The 20,679-nt window shown below is 31.9% G+C and overlaps 1 protein-coding gene across 1 annotated transcript; it reads left to right on the top strand.

Moving 5' to 3' along the window:
• Positions 1 to 5,849: 5,849 nt before the first annotated feature.
• Positions 5,850 to 19,217, top strand: LOC8270539 (heat shock 70 kDa protein 17). The gene is made up of 14 exons (XM_002520552.4): positions 5,850 to 6,719; positions 6,812 to 7,044; positions 7,133 to 7,292; positions 8,988 to 9,233; positions 9,428 to 9,564; positions 9,696 to 10,035; positions 10,158 to 10,319; positions 10,598 to 10,672; positions 10,880 to 10,980; positions 11,093 to 11,162; positions 11,978 to 12,034; positions 12,122 to 12,183; positions 18,410 to 18,482; positions 18,593 to 19,217. The coding sequence occupies exons 1-14, from the start codon at positions 5,949 to 5,951 to the stop codon at positions 18,791 to 18,793; spliced, it is 2,688 nt and encodes an 895-aa protein (XP_002520598.1). The 5' UTR covers positions 5,850 to 5,948; the 3' UTR covers positions 18,794 to 19,217.
• The last annotated feature ends 1,462 nt before the right edge of the window (positions 19,218 to 20,679 follow it).

Below are 20,679 nucleotides of genomic sequence, written 5' to 3' on the forward strand. Positions count from 1 at the left end.
CAGAAAATGGCCATTTTTCTCTTTTCTTCTTTCCTTTTCTTTCAAAATCCAAACTTGTTTATTCAACGATTTGTAAGGTAGCCTCTTAGGGGCCGAATCTATTTTAGATTCTCACATTTAAAGTGCTTATTTTAAATATATTTTTACTCGCATTTCGAGTTTTTGAGTTTTGTTTATTTTTTGCACATTTTTTTATCACTATTCTTGAACATTTCGCGGGTTAATTGAGCTCATGTGAGATCAACCTTTATTCTAAAAATTTCTTTATTTTTCCTATAGTTTTAATATGATATGTTTTGTTTCAACATAAACGGTGTTGTCTTAAGGCTGTTAGGGACCTGAACCACTAAGCTCGTGCGAGGTCAGGGAGCCCGAGGTTTTAATATGACGACGTCTAGCTCCAAAACTGTGCATTTGGCACGTTCTAGGCCCTGAGACCTTAAGCTCACGTGAGGTTACCCTCTACTTACAGGAGTCTAGGTGCCACACAAGCCTAAACGATAACTTTTTGAGTAAAACAATACCGTGCTTCATGCTTTCTGAATTTTGGAATTGACCTTGCGCGAGGTGAGCCTGTGATCGCGCCCTCTATAAATTAAAGGCTAGCATCTCAAAGGATGCCAGGATCCTTTTATATCATGAGGGGACTAACCTCACACAAGTTTACCCTATACGTGCGCGAGGTCAACCTCTGTGATGAAGAAAAAAGTATTTTTATGCATTTCTTTATGTTATTTCATTTCTTACCTTATTTTTTTTAATTCTGTCCCATTTTAATTTTATTTCTCTTTTTACATACTTTGATTCACCATGTATATCCTATTACTTGTTTCATGTTGAACCACTAATCCAATATGCAGAGTGAATAGTTTTTGAAGATCCATCCCTCGAGGAGCATCACTTATTATTTTTTTATTATTTTTTAATTTGTATTAAGGCCACTAGGGCCATTTGCATGTGTAGATTCCCCCATGATTAATCCCCAATTTCCTTACTCCCTCTTTGATTCTATTCTCCTCCTCCTTTCTATGTATGTTTAATTGTTGCTTAGGACATCACCTCAAATGTAAATAAATAGATAAAATTGCACTTAGTAATTGTTTTTATCCCCCACATGCAAAGATGATAAAGTTAAAACTTACCAAAGTAAGCCCCTACGTCTCACATGTATTTAGCCTAAATGCTAAGGCTAAAATAAATCTTACATCTATATTAGGGTTAATAAAAATTGCAGATGATGTGAACACCATGACATGTTAAGATAAAAACTAAAGCACCAAAGTGTCTCCCAATTAGGACTAGTAAGGGCATCACCGTGCCTTCCATTTAGGACTAGCTAAGATACTGAAGTACCTCCTTCTTAGATTAATCCCTCAGTTCCTCACCTCACATGCTAATAAAATAAAAAAGGTTGATATGAAAAAAGAATATAGGGTAAAGAATATACTAAGAGAATGTTATTAGAATAGTCAAAAGCTCGTCCGCTCTAGTGGAGGCTAGGATTCACTGCCTAGGCTAATAGGGTGCTTTTGTAAAACTTTCCTATCCGTACCTAACTTTTCGAACATAGAATTTCTGATTTTAGGGAAGGGAAAACTTAGGCTCTCGGCGAGGAGAATAAAGATGTCATCCTCACTCTCAAACCTGTCCCGATCTTATTAGGTGGCGACTCCTTCTCTGGTTGTTTTTAAGCTCATTCGTAATCCCTTAGGGCCCTTAACCAAATGACTCATCGAAATGGAAGAGCGGACCCCGGATCTGTAGTGATCCCGGTTACTCACAAACACCATGGAGTGTAAACACAAAGTAAGATAAATTATAAAGTGATTTTATAATGATGAGATTCTCATTACATACGTTCCTAAACTTTGCTCATAGTTAATATTTGATCAAGAATTAGATATTGATCATTAGATATTGATCAAACGCTTGATACTACCATAATATGTTATCACTTACTTATGTAGTAAGCAATCTGTTTCATAAGGTTGAGGAATAGGATTTCGAGATAAACATATAAGTGGTTGTTACAAGAACAAGTTCATTAAACACGACCTTACTGAGTAGTCAGTATGAAATTTACCCCAAATATATATGGACAATATTTTTATGATAATAATATAAGATGTGATCCTTAGACTTAAGATAACAAGATATTATCTTATATGAGGATTACTATATTTTGATACTATCTTATGTTCTTCTATCCATGAAGCGCTCAAGCGCATATGAAAATAATAAGTTATTAATAAAAAATTCATTGCCCAATGTAATATGTCATGTGACCTTATCCTACTAATTCTTAATATGCTTTAACATAGAAATCCTTGGCCAAGGTTGTATGAATGAAGATTATGAAAAGTGTTTCATAAATCTTAATCAAAATGTTATATACAATTATCAAGTATAAATATGATTGGTTCAGTTTTAGAGTTGAAACTTGCATCTATACTCTATGAATCAATTGAGATAAAAATACAATCAAAGGATTAAATCACACTATAAGATTGTTAACTGTGTGATTAAAGCACTTTAATCATTCCTTTATATTTGGGTGGTCATGATGCATTGCTAGATGTCAATCTTGATATATGAATATGGATTAAACTAAATTATAGAATTTATTTAATTAAAAGAGTTTAATTCATAATTCATATTCATTGCCAACATGTTAGGAACCTTTTATGTCACACATTAATAGAAGCGAGGATTAAAATGAGGCTTTAAATATTGAGCTTAAGCTCATATATATTGGGCCTAATTAAAAGTTAATTAATTAAGAGCTAATGGGTCTTGTATAATAGGCATATGATGAGTTTATTATCTATGGATAATATCTTTAATTAATCAAATTTCGATTAGAAAAATAAAAGCCCAACTTAATATAAGCTAAGATTTTGTAGTAATCCTAAAGCTTTGAGGACATTGAATAAAATACCATATATATAGAAAGAGATGCATGAAACAACTAGGATTGATGTTTTTATTAAGAGAAGTATTTTAATGAGAATAATACCCTAGGTGAATCAATTAATAAAATTAATTGATTCATCCCCCTTGCTTGCAACTAGCATTCTATCTCCTACATCTTTTCTCAATCTCTTAAAAGTTGTTTAAGAGATATTTGTTTAGAAGCTTGTGCGAATCACCAAAAGAGGCTGGTCATCTGAGCAGCTTTAAAGTGAATCAATCATCTTTAAAGAATTAAGAATCAACAAAGCAAGAAGCACCCATTGGATTCACTGAAAACTCCATTTGTAACTCTACTCCATCTTTTGCTTGTTTATTATGTTATGAGTACTTTACGTTAATGAGATCCTTGATGGAAATTGAAATTTTTTTGTTTTGCTTTCATTGCACATTTTCTTATGTTTTAATATCAATTCTCAATAAAGAATAAATAAAAGCTCTCAATGGCTAAAGGTAAAACCGCAAGAAATTAAAGTAAAGAACTAACCAGTTGAATCGCATGTATAAAGACCTCTGCTAGCAAAGAAAATATCGGTGTTGGATAAGGAAGAAAATAACAAGAGCAATCCATAATTGAGTTCCATTGCCTTTATTCCTTCCAAAATATAGCATTCTCGCTTCAATGCCATTTTTTAAAACCTAAAATTTAGATGATTAAAAGCGATCAGGAGAATTAGTGAGGAAAAAAAAGAAAATTTAATACATTGTGTTATGCAACAGATAATGATAATAAAAAGTGTAAGACTGTAGAAGTGTTAAAAGAAGGAGAAGTGATGAGATGTGGAATAAATGGAGAGGAAAGCATTTAAATGTTTGTCTTATTATAAATAAAGAGATAGAGGTTTAGCTAATAAAAATCTAACTTTTAATAGGCTTATTATAATTGTTTATTATTTTATAAATTTTTTTTACATATAAAAATATAAACATATATTTTATAGAAAGATAATAAAATTTATTATTAATTTATAGTAACTATAATAATTATTATACTATATAATAATCTTATATTTAAATAAATCATAAATACTATTATTAACATTTAAAATTATATTTAATTTGTTTATAAAAGTTTATGAGTTAATATTTGTCGTCACCCTCTTTTGGCAGTAGCTTGTTGGAGGCTGATGATGTAAAAAGTTTTTTTTTTTTTTTATATATAAAAAAGAGAGTTGAGGAAATTTCCGTGGAGGATTCTTTAACCGCAAGCAAACCCAACTTAATGATGGCCGTACCATGAGATCGCACGAGACCGCTTCTATTTTGAGTAGCGGGATGCGAGCATAACGATCCTTTTTATGTGTGCTTTATGTTATTTTCTCATTGAAAAACAATATAACATGACTTCATAAAATTCTACCAAATTAAATTTTATGGAAAAATCTAGCCTTCTTTATGTATATAATAACACTTTACTCATGTTATTGTATGATTATTTTATTTATATTATATTTCAAAATTTTATTTTATATGTCATATAGTCAAGTTTATAATTATATTAATACAAAATTAAGTTTTATTTTTATTTTATAATATTTTTGTTTATATTTATATTAATTTTTTTATGAAAATCATATAATACATTCTTATGAAAATTTTATATTTTTACATGCTAAGGTAAATAAATATGAGAAGTATATATACTTATATTTTGTTATTTTATTTATTTTATTGCACTAATAAGTTTTTATACATCTAAATAATAATTACTTTTAATAAATAAAATAATCAGAATTTTTACTATTTATTTTATTTTTATTATTTTTGATATCATATATATATAGATTAATTTTTTTTCTATTTATTATATTGGACTAATAAATTCTTCAATATGTCAAGAATTTCTTTTAACTATTTTTACGATTCAAATTTAAAATGTCTACTCTCTTACCTATATATATATATATATATATAGAAAATAATAAAATTTATTATTAATTTGTAGTAGCTACAATAATTATTATACTATATAATAATTTTATATTTAAATAAATTATAAATATTATATTCATTATTGATATTTAAGATTATATTTAATTTTTTTATAAAAAATTTATAGTTAATATTTCATGAACGTGTCACATGTCATTTTTTTATCAGAAAATAATATAAGATGATTTCATAAAATTTAATTAGAAATTTTTTTTATACACATATATATATATTATAATTATATCAATATAGAATAAATTTTATTTTTATTTTATAATATTATTTTTTTATTTATATTAGTCTTTTATAAAAACCATATGGTTCATTTTTATGAAATCTTTATATTTTTTATATACTGAAGTAAATAAATATGAGAAAATATATATTTATTAATTTTATTTTTTATGTATTTTATTACGTTAATAAATTTTTATATATCAAAATAATAAGTACCTTTAATAAATAAAATTATTAGAGTTTTTGCTATTTATTTTTTATTATTTCTTGATATCATATATCCAAAATTAAATATTTTATTTATTTATTATATTAGACTAATAAATTTTTTAATATGTCACAAATTTATTTTAATTACTTTTATGATTTACATTTAAAATTTCTTCTTTTCTACTATTTTATTAGTTTTTATACTATATAAATATAAATATAACTTATATTCTATAGAAAAATAATAATTTTTTTTTTCTTTATATATAGATTATAGATTATAAGCGTGAATAGAAAACTTGAAAAACAAATAAATAAAATAAGAAATTTCGGTAACTATAATAAATAAGCCGCACTGTAAATTGATCGTCGTCTGCACGACGGCAGCTGACGTCTCACGTATCGCCACGTGTAGTTATTCCATCGTGGCAGAATCTTATTAGCTAGCGTTTCTCACACTCGATCCACGTCGACACACACAACGTAAAGCAGTTTTAAGTATTGCACAAAATTCCACAGGTTTCAGGCTAAACCAAAAGGAAAAGAAGCAGAAAGAAAAACGTGAACAATTGTTTGGAGTTGGTTGTGTGTGATCGAGGATGATGAAGAAATTAGTAGGACTGAAATTAGGGTTATTGGTGTGGTTATTTTTAAACTTAAATATAATTCCGTCGGAATCAGCTGTGTCAAGTATAGATCTAGGATCAGAATGGGTAAAAGTAGCAGTTGTAAACCTAAAACCAGGCCAAACCCCAATTTCAATCGCAATAAACGAAATGTCCAAGCGAAAATCCCCTGCTTTAGTTGCATTCCACTCCGGGACCCGCCTTCTTGGTGAAGAAGCCGCTGGGATCACAGCCCGTTACCCTGAGAAAGTCTATTCCCACCTCCGAGACTTGATAGGGAAATCTTATTCCCACGTTAAGTCCTTTCTGGATTCAATGTATTTGCCATTTGATATTGTGGAAGATTCTAGAGGGGCTATAGCTGTTCAAATTGATGATAATCTTACCGTCTTTTCGGTTGAGGAATTGGTGGCTATGATATTGAGTTATGCCATGAATCTTGCGGAGTTTCATTCCAAGGTGGTTGTCAAGGATGCGGTCATAAGTGTGCCTCCGTATTTTGGACAGGCGGAGAGAAGGGGATTGGTTCAGGCGGCGCAATTGGCTGGGATTAATGTGCTTTCCTTGATAAATGAACATTCTGGTGCTGCTTTGCAATATGGGATTGATAAGGATTTTTCTAATGCGTCTAGGTACGTTATCTTTTATGATATGGGGTCAAGTACTACTTATGCTGCTCTTGTTTATTACTCAGCTTATAATGCCAAGGAGTTCGGAAAGACTGTCTCCATTAATCAATTTCAGGTATTATATTTTCTTAAAAAAAGAAAATTATAAATGGTTCTGAAGTTGTATAGCAATATAACTTTATTATCCTTTTATCATTGTTTGTCCAGGTTAAGGATGTTAGATGGGACGCAGAACTGGGAGGGCAATATATGGAAGCAAGGTTGGTGGAATACTTCGCAGATGAGTTTAATAAACAAGTTGGAAATGGGGTTGATGTGAGAACGTCTCCTAAGGCTATGGCTAAATTGAAGAAACAGGTTAAACGTACAAAAGAAATCTTGAGTGCGAACTCAATGGCTCCAATATCAGTTGAGTCTCTCTATGATGATCGGGACTTTAGGTATTATATACTTTACTACTGTGCTTGATAAGTCAATCGGGACATATATTCTATTTCAGTTGTATATTAATTGTTCTTCTTTTTGCAGGAGTACTATAACACGTGATAAGTTTGAAGAACTGTGTGAAGATTTGTGGGATAGATCTCTTTCACCTCTCAAAGATGTGCTTAAGCATTCAGGTCTCAAAGTGGATGAATTGCATGCTATAGAGCTTATAGGAGGTGCTACCAGAGTGCCAAAGTTGAAGGTTGGTACTGTAACTATCATTCTCAGCATGCTTGAAAAGCTGATTTCTTCTTATCAGTAATTCACTATTGAACTCAAGTTTATGATTAGATTTTTAAACATGGTAGTAGTCTCGCCTATTAATTACTGTGGGGGAAAACAAAATATCTACTGTCCTTATTGTGCATTGCCTCTAGTTTGCCTTTTTAGTTGGTTTTGAGTCATTTCGCTGCAGAAATGGAATTTCAGCCAGCAATAAATCAGTTTTTCCTTATTCCAGATTTATCATTCCAATTGTGTCTTTTCCCTTTTGTTACTTTTTCTATGTAGCAGAGGTTAATTACTTGAGAGTCAAAATTCAACCCCTTATTAATTTTCTGAAAGGATCTTAAAAGAAGATAATAATTTTTATAATGTGTGACATAGATTGGATGCTGCTCTGGTAAGAAGTGGACAAGAGGGTAATGGTCTTTTTTTTTTTTTTCTTTTCCTTAAATGAGGTCAATCATCTATCGTTTTGAAGCAGCTCTTTTATGTCTTTCTGTTTTGAGTTAATCATAGTGCAAGCATTACATAACTTATACTGCAAATTCCTCCACTTCTTGGAATTTTATTCTATATATATTATTTGTGATTTGTGCGTAGTAATTGATTTTAGAAATAATGTAGTAAATTCTGTGAGGATATAACATAGGTAGCTGATAATTAGTAGGTGATTAGAGCAAAGCTAGACTCTGTGATGCCTCAGAATCTTCTGTTTCAATATATTCCAATGAGAAAAACAGGTTTTAGAGCTCATGCTACATGGATGATGATTTCAAATTAACTTATTAGCTTTTAGCAGCTGATCTCTCTTGTTTGCGATATTGTTGGAAAAGTATCACTTTCCCTTTTGGAGTTTCTTATGATTAATTACGTTTCTACATCGAACTTTCATATGTTGAAATGCTTGTTCCAGGCCTTTCTTAATTTTCTTTAGAGCTTCTATTTGGGTTAAATCATTGTATATTGGTAAACTTTCATATCTGGTCTACTGAAAAATGTTTATGGATTCTTCTCGATTTTTTCAGATAACTGGATAATAATCTGGCAGTTCATCCTTTTAGCGATTATAATTGTTCTTTGCTGGTTGAATCATTTTCCTGAACATCTTCATCAGTTGGTGTCCTATTTTTATATTTGCAGTGTATCTGCCTCTGTGCAGTATATGTTCTTCAAGACAAATCCTGGATAATTCCCTATCATGCATTAGCTGCGAAAACATGCTTCTATGTTTTGCTTCCTTCAGCACTCCAAATAAATCTCATCTTAAATGGTTGTGGGCATAAGTTTTACAATTGTTGATATGAAGATGTATTATTATGCTGTATGCTGTTTACATAGTTGGAATAAATTCTTTTCAAAAGCCTGTGATGTTTTGATAGCTTAGCATTGTTGTCATAACTAACAATTCAACACAGGCTTCTGAAAAAATTATTTGAGCTCTGTTATTTGATTTCAGAAGTTCATGAGCTAGTTGAACAACTATAGCTACAGTGCTGTAGTTGCCTATCTGGATGCTTTTTGGCATGCATCATGTAAAAAATTGAATTCCATATAGGATAAATTACTATGTCACTGCAGCCATAGTTGGGCAACTATCCCTAGCATTGCTCCATTGGTTTTTGTTTGGTTAGTGAAGGTAGCTTGTAATAATTCTGGTTTTTAATGATAACAGGCCAAGATCCAGGAATTTCTTGGAAGGAGTGAGCTGGACAAACATCTTGATGCTGATGAGGCTACAGTTCTTGGTGCAGCACTGCATGCTGCAAATCTGAGTGATGGGATCAAATTGAATCGCAAGCTAGGAATGATTGACGGTTCTTCCTATGGATTTGTGGTTGAGTTAGATGGGCGTAATCTTCTGAAAGATGAGAGCACTAGGCAGTTGCTTGTGCCAAGGATGAAAAAACTCCCCAGTAAGGTAAATAGCATTGTAATATTTATGTCTTTCATTTGAAGTGAAACACGGCAATTAAGTCTGTTGTGCTTGAAATCAGAATGTGAATCTGTTGTCTGATTTGGTTAATGAGAGGAAAGAGAATCCATTCTGATGCTTTGGCTTTATGAATTTTGCTCTGTATGTTTACTTTTAACATGAGGTTTGATGTTTTACAGATGTTCAGATCCCTTATTCATGACAAAGACTTTGAAGTTTCACTTGCATATGAGAGTGAAGGTCTTTTACCGCCTGGCACTGTCTCTCCTGTATTTGCAAAGTATGCTGTTTCTGGTGTGACAGATGCAAGTGAGAAGTAAGGATTTTAGTTCTCTAATCCTATTTGGACGGATACCGTGCTTCCATTTTTCTAACTTGCGAAATTATTTTATGCTGAAAAGTTCTGCTGATGAACTGTTCTATTTTTTTTTTACTTGTGTTGTCTAGATATTCATCTCGAAACTTGTCGTCTCCTATCAAGGCAAATCTGCACTTTTCTCTTAGTCGAAGTGGGATTCTTTCTCTGGATCGAGCAGATGCTGTTGTTGAAATATCAGAATGGGTGGAAGTTCCTAAAAGGAATCAGAGTATAGCAAATACAACTGCTTCCTCTCCAAACATGTCAGTTAACCCTGGAGCTAAAAATACTTCAGAAGAGAGCACTGAAAGCTTGCATTCTGATGGGGGGATAGGCAATGCATCCAACCCTAACATTGAAGAGCCAGATGCCATTGAGCTGGGTACAGAAAAGAAGCTGAAAAAGAGGACATTTAGAATTCCACTGAAGGTGAAAATATCAGCTTGAAAACTCTCTAGCTTAGCTGCTAGATAATTTCCTGATACTGTCATTGTGTTTTGCATCATATTCTTTCATTTTTTTGATTTCTAATTTTTTTTAATTGTCTGTAGATACTTGACAAGACAGCAGGACCTGGAATGCCTCTTTCAGGAGAATCTCAGGGTGAAGCCAAACTAAAATTAGAAGCATTGGACAAAAAGGATGCTGAGCGGCGGAGGACTGCTGAATTGAAAAATAATTTGGAAGGTTATATATATTCAACTAAAGATAAGGTCAGAATTCTTCAGTCAATATAACTTCTTTCCATAAAAAAATGGGACGTGTTTACGTTTCTGGTGTAGCCATATAGTTTTGGTTATCTTGAATTTGCGCGGTATGCTTCTTCTGTATTTTTCTATTTGTTTTCTTATATGCTTTTAGGCTTACAGTATTGCCTAAAATAGCTATATGAAGGTTTTTTCTCTGTCGAATTGTTTTATATGATAGTCAACTTTATATTTCTTTTATTTATTTATTTATTTTTTTCCATATTGATTCTTGGGCATGCCAGCTTGAAACATCTGAGAAGTTTGAGAAAATTTCTTCTGATGATGAACGCAAGTCTTTTATTGAAAAGCTTGATGAGGTAATCCTTTCTCTTCCCCATTTAATTTTATCTTTTCCTGAGAACAGCCTTTTTCTTTTCGTTTCTTTTCTTTTTTGTTCTTCTCCTACTTCTATTTCATTTTTATTTTTTCTTTAGTTCAAATCTCTTCATTCATTAGAGCTCAAAGGGCCTATCGTTCAGCTGTTCTGACATAAATTGCTGCCATTAACATCTTGTATTATTCAGGTTCAAGAATGGCTATATACTGATGGTGAAGATGCCACTGCTACTGAGTTTCAGGATCGCCTAGATTCATTAAAAGCTACTGGTGACCCTATATTTTTCAGGTTATGACAACGTTTTTGGCATAGTTGGGACTGAGCATCTCTGAGATGAGACACATATCTTTTCGTACTAAAAATTATGAGTCTTGAGCTAACTGGTAACACTTTGCTGCAGGTACAATGAACTTACTGCAAGGCCAGCAGCAATGGAACTTGCTCGAAAATACCTTAGTGAGCTGCAACAGGTACTTCAAATAGTTTTAATTTGAGCAAACTTCAATAATCTTTCTATGCCAAAACTTACCCTGTCTGGTAATATGCATTTGTTATTTAATGTCATTAACAGTATTCTTGGGATGTTATAGGCCTCAAATGGGAGTGAGGGAAGTAAATTTTCCAAATGGAAAATTTTGAGGAATATACAATTTAAATCATAAGAATAATAGTAATGCGTTTTAGTAATAAGAATTGTTGCCATGTGCTTGTGTCTTTATTTTCTAAAAATAGGACCAGTTATCACTGGTGGAATATCTCTTTTTTTATTTATTTATTGCTAGTTAACTGTTAACCGTTCTTTAAAAGCTAGGCAAGTCGGTTTGGACCAGATTATGATAACATGCCTTTGCATGAAGTTGCATATGTTTTTATGAAGAACTGCTTGGACTCATGGAATTTTTTTTTCTTGTATCAATTTTACTCTTGATTATTTAACAATGTCACTGTGTATGATGTTCGAATTGGTCCTCCATTGTATGCTGCGTTTTTTTGTCTTTGTTAAGGAATCTTTGATGAAAACGACCACTTGTCAGTCCTGCAGCATAATTAGTTGCTAGCTGGGTCTTTCATTGCTGACTTTCCTGCATTTTACTGTTGACATGTATATCATCATTGGTTGTATATGATTTGATTATTACAAATAGTTGTTGCAAATGTTACTCATTTTGCAAACTTTTATAGATAGAAACTAACAGCATTTAGCTGCCAATGTTACCTTCTCTATGTGGCTGTGGTTTGGTTTTTTATAGCAGGATTGGTCTTTACTTTCTTTGAGTGTCTACAGATTGTACAGAGCTGGGAGACGAACAAACCATGGCTTCCAAAGAATAGAATAGATGAGGTGCTTTTTCACACTTAGTTTAACTCAGCATATTTATGATTTTTTCTTGAACTTTAAAAGATTAAAGACTTTTAATGGCTTTTACAGGTTCGAAGTGATGCTAATAAGGTAAAGAGTTGGCTTGATGAGAAGGAGGCTGAGCAGAAGAGGTAAGTTTTTTCCATCAATTTTTGTTGCTAATATTGCCCTGAGTTTCTTGAACTATTTGGTCACTTATGTTCATTTGTCTATAGTTTTAGATTAAGACATGCACATACACCTGCGATTTTGTGGTTAACTTCCTGTTCAATTCTTAAGGAAACATATTTATGTGCTCTATTCATTTGCATATTTAGCATTTATTAGTCTTGCATCCTATGGTGTAAACTACATTAATTTTGAGAAAAGTAAATGATGAATATTAATTATTGTGGACTATGATCTGGATTTATTATTGGCAAAATACATTTTTAAGTCCTTAAACTTCTCATTTTATTTCATTAAGCCCTTCTACTTTTGTTTTTGCTTGTATTGAGAACTTAATGGTTTTTAATTAAAACAAAAATAAAAGTACAAGTGTTCAATAGCACAAACAAAAGTCTCATGCAGTATGTATAAGAAGTCCTTAATAAAACTAAAAATAAAAATTTAAGAACTCAACAAAACAAATTAAAATTTTAAGGACTCAATAAAATGAAACAGAAAAGTTCAAGGACTCAATATATGTTTAATAGTCATTGTTTGATCGTTAAATCGATCTCATTGGATCAATGACTTCTTAAACTGTGATTTAATAGTCAAATAATTAAATTAGGAGTTATTAAACTCCAAATTGACGTTGTAAAACATAGGCAAAATGATAATGATAGACTGATCGGAATGAAGATAGCTAAATCTTTTATGTTTACTATTTTCTTTTTGAAAAATAAAAAATTCTATTTTTATTTAATTATAATACTATTACTACTAAAAGTATTATACTAAAACTAAAATATTGAACTTTTTTCACATTTCTTTTTTTATTAACATGGAGACTTTTTTCAATATTTTTATTAAATAATTATTAAAATAATATACTTAAATTATATTGAGAAAATAAATACAAATAATTATTCAACTAAATTATTTTTGATAAATCATAATTTTAATAAAAAATGTAATTGGATAAAATAAACATATAAAGCTTAGTATTGTAATGAGTCTTCAAATTAAAGTAAAGAAAAAATTTAAATGTTTTATGATTTTATTTAAATTTATTTAAAGTCTAATTTTTCATTAAGTTTGTGAAGTATATAATAACACATGAGTTTCTATACAACAAAGAAAAATACCCATGATAGTTATATATGTTTAGTAAATATTATATTATATACTAATTATCAAATATTTCATTTTATGACTTTTATAATAATAATTTGCACGTGTAACCCCAATAACGAACAATATTATTCTATAGAAGCAGAAATCCATACAGGATCTAAGTTGAGAAATCCAGTGGCTTAATTGTTCTTAGCAATAATGTAATGCCTTTCATCTAGAAATGGATGTATCGGCACAAGGGTTTAGATCTAATTTTAAGCTTTTAATATTCTAGGTCTACTAATATCTTATATATAAAATCAATGAAATAAATTGTAGATAATATTTAGTAATTTTGCTTCTCTGGATTGTCTAATTGATGTAGGACATACTTAAATAACTTGTTCTATTTAAATAACATAATTCAACCTCTTGAGCATCGTTCGTAAGTTAAACATTACCTCCTGTTTCTTTTCCACATGTTGATAATCATATTGCAAAGGCTCTACTTGTTGATGCCGTTCTAATTCTTCCTTTGTTTGAATCGGATCGTCATATTCAAAGTCTTGGACATGTGAATACCAGACCGGATTTCGAGGTTTAACGGTTTGTGGTTGCAGACTTTGACTTTCTATCCCTTTTCCAAGTTGATCATGGAGTCGCATAGGCTCTTCTATTAGTTGCAATTGTTGTTCCACCCTTTTGCTTGTTGAGGAAGTGTCTCTAGTTGTTTAATAGGCTTTATCACTTGCTCTCTTGAAATTAATGCATGTGAATCTGCTTTGGAGCTTCTAGTTGCACATATTGAAGTTTTCCTCGTCAAATTGAAAATTTGCAAAACTTTCTAGCTGTTGGTTCTGCACTTTTGGCTTTTCTACTATTAGGTTTCTTGCTCCTTCACCAACACTAGGCATAGTTGCAGATTAGGTCTTAGGTTTGGCTTAGGTACAGCTTGTAGGCTTATGTCAACTTCTGGACGTTCTCCATTGATCTTGGATGCAACTTGTAGACTTGGGGCTGATTTTCGTACAAAGACTTGACTATTAGTTTTGTAAGTTTGATTGCTAGGGTTTAAAGGGAACCTTCTAACAACTCATCCATCATAGCATTCAAAAAATTAAACTTGAACTCATCTTATCATTCAATTGATTAAAATTCGATTCATGCTCTTGATGAAAAAAACTCTGCTTTTCAAATTGGTTCAAGTAATTAGCCATTAGCGTGCAACTATATGTTGAATTGTATACCTTTGCTCCCATTCCTTGGCGGTAATACAATGGCAAAGATTTTTTTTTGAAGCTTTGTTTTTATCTCTTGCCATGCATCAATTTGCGCTTGCGTCCCTATTTGTATATCATACTCAGCACTATACCACCATAATTTTGCAGAGTTGATCGAATTACACTTTGCAAATCTTACCTTACATAGTTCCTCATAGTTAATGTTATCAATGTAAGATTCGAGAGAATCAATCCAATCACAAAATTTTGTTGGATCACTTTATTCAAAACACAAATCATATATTTCCATTATTGATGAAGATTAAAACATCAAACTATAAGGATTTTGAAGCTCTGATACCAAAACTGATGCAGGACAAATTTAGATAATATGTTCTAGGTTGATTTTAGCGGAAAATAAAGTTTTTAAAATTGAATTCCAGGTTTAGTTTGACGGAAATTTAGATCCGAAATAGAGAAATAGGCAAGGAAATATAAGAAGATTTCTAAGAGTCAACAGTTAGACGTTTTAGGAGTCACATTTAAAGAGAATTGAAACACATAATTGTAGAGCAGCAATTTACAAGAGATCTTTGTTTATTGAATTTGAGAACACTAAATAATAACTGTTACGAGCCTACAGATATATAGACTAAATTGTTCCTAACACTGTTTGGATTAGGAATCCCAAAGTAGGAGAATTACAAACTAATATTAACTAGGAAATACTAAACCAACTAAAACTCCTAAATTAGACTTAAAATAAAATTAAGACTTCTAAAATATATTTTAACTATTGTTCTAACAAAAGCTAAATATTATAGAAATACCCTTTGGGTATTGAAGTTGTAAATATTAGACCAAAATTTTGAATTTCCTGATCTTTTGAATTTTTTCTTGATGTTTGCCTTGTCTCCATTACCAATGCGTTTCAAACGCGAGTGTGATACCCTATATGAGAGGAACTAAAGGTTAAGGAGGTCTATCAAAGAGGCTGATTTGGGGTTACTTTGGTGTTGCTGTTGATTTTTTTAATTGCAATGAGCATGACGGCGATTAGCTGTTTGCTATGACTAATGTGTTCTCTTGTTTGGAAATATTACTTGTCAAAAATGTAGTTGGATTGATAAGTTATTTGTTATGATTAATGGGTAATAGGCTTTTAGTTAAAATATTTTCTTTTCATTTTTATAAGATTAAATTTATTTGTTTTCCAATTTATGTTGCAACTCAATCTTTGCTAGAATGAAATTGCTATTAAAAAAAAAGGTTATAGGAGTCTAGTTTCTTTACAACTTTGCTTGTAGTGCAGTATGATAAAAAAAGTGTGCTTAAGAGTGATTAACTACAAAGTAAACAGACCATGGCTACTGATAATCGAGCATACATATATCCGACCATAAAGTGTCGAGTAAATCGGGTTTGACTCAATCCTAATCCTATTGTTATTACAAATTCTGCTTGAGAACAATTTTACTCGTGATTAAGTAAGGGATTTATAACATTATGATAGAACAAGTATTTGAAAGGATGATATGTTAGAGAAGCACCAATCTAAACAGGATTGGAAGTTGTCTACAACTTATGTCCCAACTCGAGTAGTACAAGAATATAAAGCCTATATAAAGGCATGACCACAAGACGTAGTACGTAATTCTAAACCTATCGAATTTTTTCTATTATTAAGATCTCTTTGTTGACTTAATCATCAGAGTGAGTAACTAGACCCAGGTGTACTCTATTGATATCTTTGTAGGAATTTCAGAGATCAAGTCACTATTGATACCTGACCTTCTATTGACCAGTTATCAACTAGTGTCAATCCATGGAAAGACTCAAATCGGGCCCCAGTCCCTTGTTCTAAGAGGATATATGATGATACCAAATGCCACATTGACTAAGAGTCAAATGGACTTGGGCCTTGTAAAGTTCCAATACCACTTCTCCCTCTTGAGTGTCCTTTTCTTGTAGAGGATAAAACCGTGAGTCTATTAGTTGAAGTAATGCTCTAAGAGCGGATTGTGATCTAGTCTATGGATTGACCCATCATCATTGCTATCGTCTATGGGAAGGTTCAAATCGAGCCCAAGTCCTCTTGACTAGGGGAGATATGATGATACCACATCCCGTATTGACTAAGATTTAAGAGGACTTGAGCTTTATAAGATTCAATAGTACCTGTCCCTCTTGAAAGCCCTCTTCTTATAGAAGGACAAACTGCTAGGCTATGAGCTGAAGAAGTAAACAATATCTCAAGAGCAAGTCACAACTTAGTCTGGTTTATTTAAGAGCAAATTACTACTTCCCCCTGAATCTTCATCTTAATGATACTCCCATTCCTCTTGTTTAAAAACTGAATGGAGTCTTTAACTTTTAAAATAAAATTTAAATTCTAGTCCTCAGCTCCTCGCGCAATATTTGAGTCCTTCAACTTTAAAATAAGAATGAGACTGTAGTCCCTCATATATTTAATAAAACAATATTTTAGTCCCACATTTATGAGCTTTTGTATTGAAAATTAAAAAGTGAAGGATGATTTTATTCAGTTTTCAAGCAAGAGGGATGAAAGTGTAACTATGGTCAATATTTTATAAGGAAATTGAATTTGCTCTTATTCAGCTATTACGACAATCATTAACATACAAGTGCCATGATATGATCAGACTCTGACCTGAAACAAAGCTTAATATCAGTCATCCAAAATGCTCATTTAAAACTAGAGAAGTCATTAAAAACCCAAATAAGGTCACTACAGGAGCACTAACAATGATGCACTAAATGTGGCAAGAATTGTTTTTCCATCAATACTAATTTCTTTTCTAATCCCTATTTTTAATGTTTATTTCCTGTGTGATGGAGAGAAATCAGGTCTAATGAAAAGCTTTAATATGTTGATCTGGTAAGATTGTATTGCATCGCTTGAGTTCTTTGGAATCCTTACTTTGGGCTTCTTGGTGTTTGTCCAATGATTCATTTAGCATAGGTTCCTCATCTCCATCAATTTTGTAACTTATTCTGGATCAGAATCTTTTGTTGCTTTCTCAGTTTCAGCTATTTTATCAAACTCCTTACTTATCTTCTAGCTCTAGCAATCTTGATAGACAGGATGCAAAGCAACTCTTTTATTACTTGCTAATCACCCAATTTCTCTTTCACCAATTCCCACAACTTCAATTTCACCTGCTTAGGCTGTTCCTCAATCTTTTCCACATAGAAACACGTCCCTTCAACTTCAACTTAATAAATGCACTGCTTTTCAAGCGTTGGGTTCCCCTTATGTAACTAGATATCATGGTAGATAAGCTTTATATACTTGCTCACACTAGGCAGGCACTTTTGATGTAAAGTATAAATTGGGTTATGACATGGCACTTAGTGAAGCTGACATTTCCTTATGTAGACAGGGAAATCACTCTGATATTGTGATATTTCATAGTCCAATTGGTTATGCATGTATGATCTTTTACTGGGGAACTTATTTTACCTTTTACCTTGGAGCTTATTTGGGCCATGTTCTACTGGTAATGCATGAATATGTTTGCTGGTAGCTTTATATTTGATACTCGACAATTGCTATATATGGGCTGATTGTGCATTATGGCTACTTTGATAATCTTTCTCTTATACTCTGTATTCTTATCTTGATGATGGTTTAATGACAATCTTATATTTTCTAATGCATGATTGAACATGGGAAGTGGTTTATATAATCTTTCAGCGTTAATAATAATTTTGGTGTAATTTTTAGACTTGATGTTGCAGAACTTGCAGATATCGAATAGATTTCTGCTACTTTTTCCAGCGTGGTCTGTGGAAAAAGTGTTGGTTACTTGACATGTTCACTGACATTTCTTTTTGGTTCTTATCTTTTCAACAGGACTTCAGCATTCAGCAAACCAGTAATTACATCTGAAGAAATATACGAAAAGGTGTTCAATCTTCAAGATAAGGTATTAAATTACTATTGCACCTTTATGTTCTTGATTAAGAACGCAATGCGGATGTGCATGCAAGCTTTTCCATGAAATCACAGTTTCAAGTGGTTTTTGGTATATTTTAGGTTGCCACTGTCAACAGAATTCCCAAGCCAAAGCCCAAAGTTGAGAAGCCTAAGAAAAACGAAAGTGAGACCAGCTCAGAGAATCTGAATACTTCCAATTCAACTTTTCAGGAAAAAGTCGATGGAGAACAAACTTCAGCGGATTTAAAAGACTCTGGTGAAGAAAAAGTCGACAGAGAACAAACTCATGATGAGTTGTGATTAAAACTTAATGGAACATGTACAACCATTGATGTTTAGCTACGTTTTGAGTTTAAAATGTGAAGACAGTGCAAAGGAAATTACTGGAGAGATGGATTGCTGCAAATTTAAACTTTGGAAGTGCATCTTGGAGCGTTTTTCTTCCAGAAAGGCATCTTAATTTATTATAGCAGAGATAGAAGATTAACTGTAGGGAAATCATCAGTTGTCAGATCAGATGTTTGCCCCCTCCATTAATTGTAACACTTATTTTATATCCCTACAAGACTAAAAGGCATTCATTATTGTGACTGTATGCCTCTTCGGGAGTTTTGATAATCTTTATTATGTTTAGAAACAGATGTCATCCTACGGAGCTTCTCGATTAAAGGAAATATATACATTTATATTTTTAATTTAATATTATATCTTCATTTTAGTATCAGCTTTTACTTGATTCATTTTTTCCTAGTGAGATTATTCAAATGTAACAAATGACTGGTTAGTCGATCTGTTGTATCCCATAATACTGTGATGTACTTTTCTGGAGAAACAAGCAAGATTTTGAAGGATTATTTAAAGGAAGGAGAAAAAAAACAAGGAAAAAGAAAGAGAGTTGGACATTATTTCAAAATTGTATTTAGATAAGAGAGTTGGACATTATTTCAAAATTGTATTTAGATTGTGACAATGTTCATACATGAATATGATTCTCTCATTTTCAGTTTTTTACAGCTAGTTTATGATTCTCTCATTTTCAGTCTTCCACCGCTAGCTTACCACATATTCCTAGTCTACGTGCATACTAAATTCTCTCTCTAATGGCAACTTCACATACAATAATACATCCGCAGTGCTACATAATGCTTAAGACTACTTGTATCGAATTAGCTCTATAATGCTTAAGACTAATTAGAGCTGTCCATGGATTGTAATAGTAGGCAACCGGTGAGTAAGAAACAAACCATGTCCAACCATCTTTTTAAGCATACAAACATAGAAAAATGTCATGATTATTGATAACTGATCCATGAAATCAGCTATAATTAAGCATATAAACATGAAAAATGTCATGATTATTGATAACCGATCCATGAAATTAGCTGTCCACAGAGCTTTTTGGTTGAGCCCAATTTTGAAATATATGCAAAAAAAAAATCAAGAGCACCGAATATATTTATTTGACCACTCACTCCGATGAGTAAGTCAATAAAAGGATTGGGAATGTTGAGTATCTAATAGTGTAGAAGATATTTTCTACTTGATGTGTAGTGTCTCGGTCTCTTATATAGGGTCTGAAGGTCTTCTAGTCCTATTAGGATTAATACATATAATATGAAAAACTCCCAAACCTATCAAGATTGGTCTTTCTAGTTGTATATAGGTTTCCTCATTCGAATTGGATTACTTAAGTAGAGTCCAACCATGATTAGTCTTTCTTAGAATTGTATTCCCACTAGGACTTGGACTTTCATCAATTCAGCTTACTCTTGTATGTTCGGCTTATTCTTATATGCTCGACATACTCATGTTTGTTCGGCACATTCTTGTATGCTCGGTTTACACTGTCCGACCTACGTTGTTCGGCCTATATTTTAGTCAGTTATTAGTAGCCCTACCCTCTAGTAACAGTATTTATGCTCGATAGTTGGAAATTTCTTGAATGATCTTGATATTAAGGAGATTGGTCAGTGAGCTTGAGAGGATGTTGTTAGTCGAGATGCTCTCCTTTAGGATTCATGTACATAAGCTCATTGGTGAGCAAAAAGTACATGAGCTTATTGGAGAGCAACAATACATTCATTGAAGAGAAAAATTATAAGAGCTCATTATAGAGAAGAAGTACACAAGCTCATTAGAGAATAAAAGACTAGTTCATATAAATATGTAAACAAATTCCAAGAACT

The sequence above is a fragment of the Ricinus communis genome, chromosome 10, assembly GCF_019578655.1.
Source record: "Ricinus communis isolate WT05 ecotype wild-type chromosome 10, ASM1957865v1, whole genome shotgun sequence".
Lineage (NCBI taxonomy): Eukaryota > Viridiplantae > Streptophyta > Magnoliopsida > Malpighiales > Euphorbiaceae > Ricinus > Ricinus communis.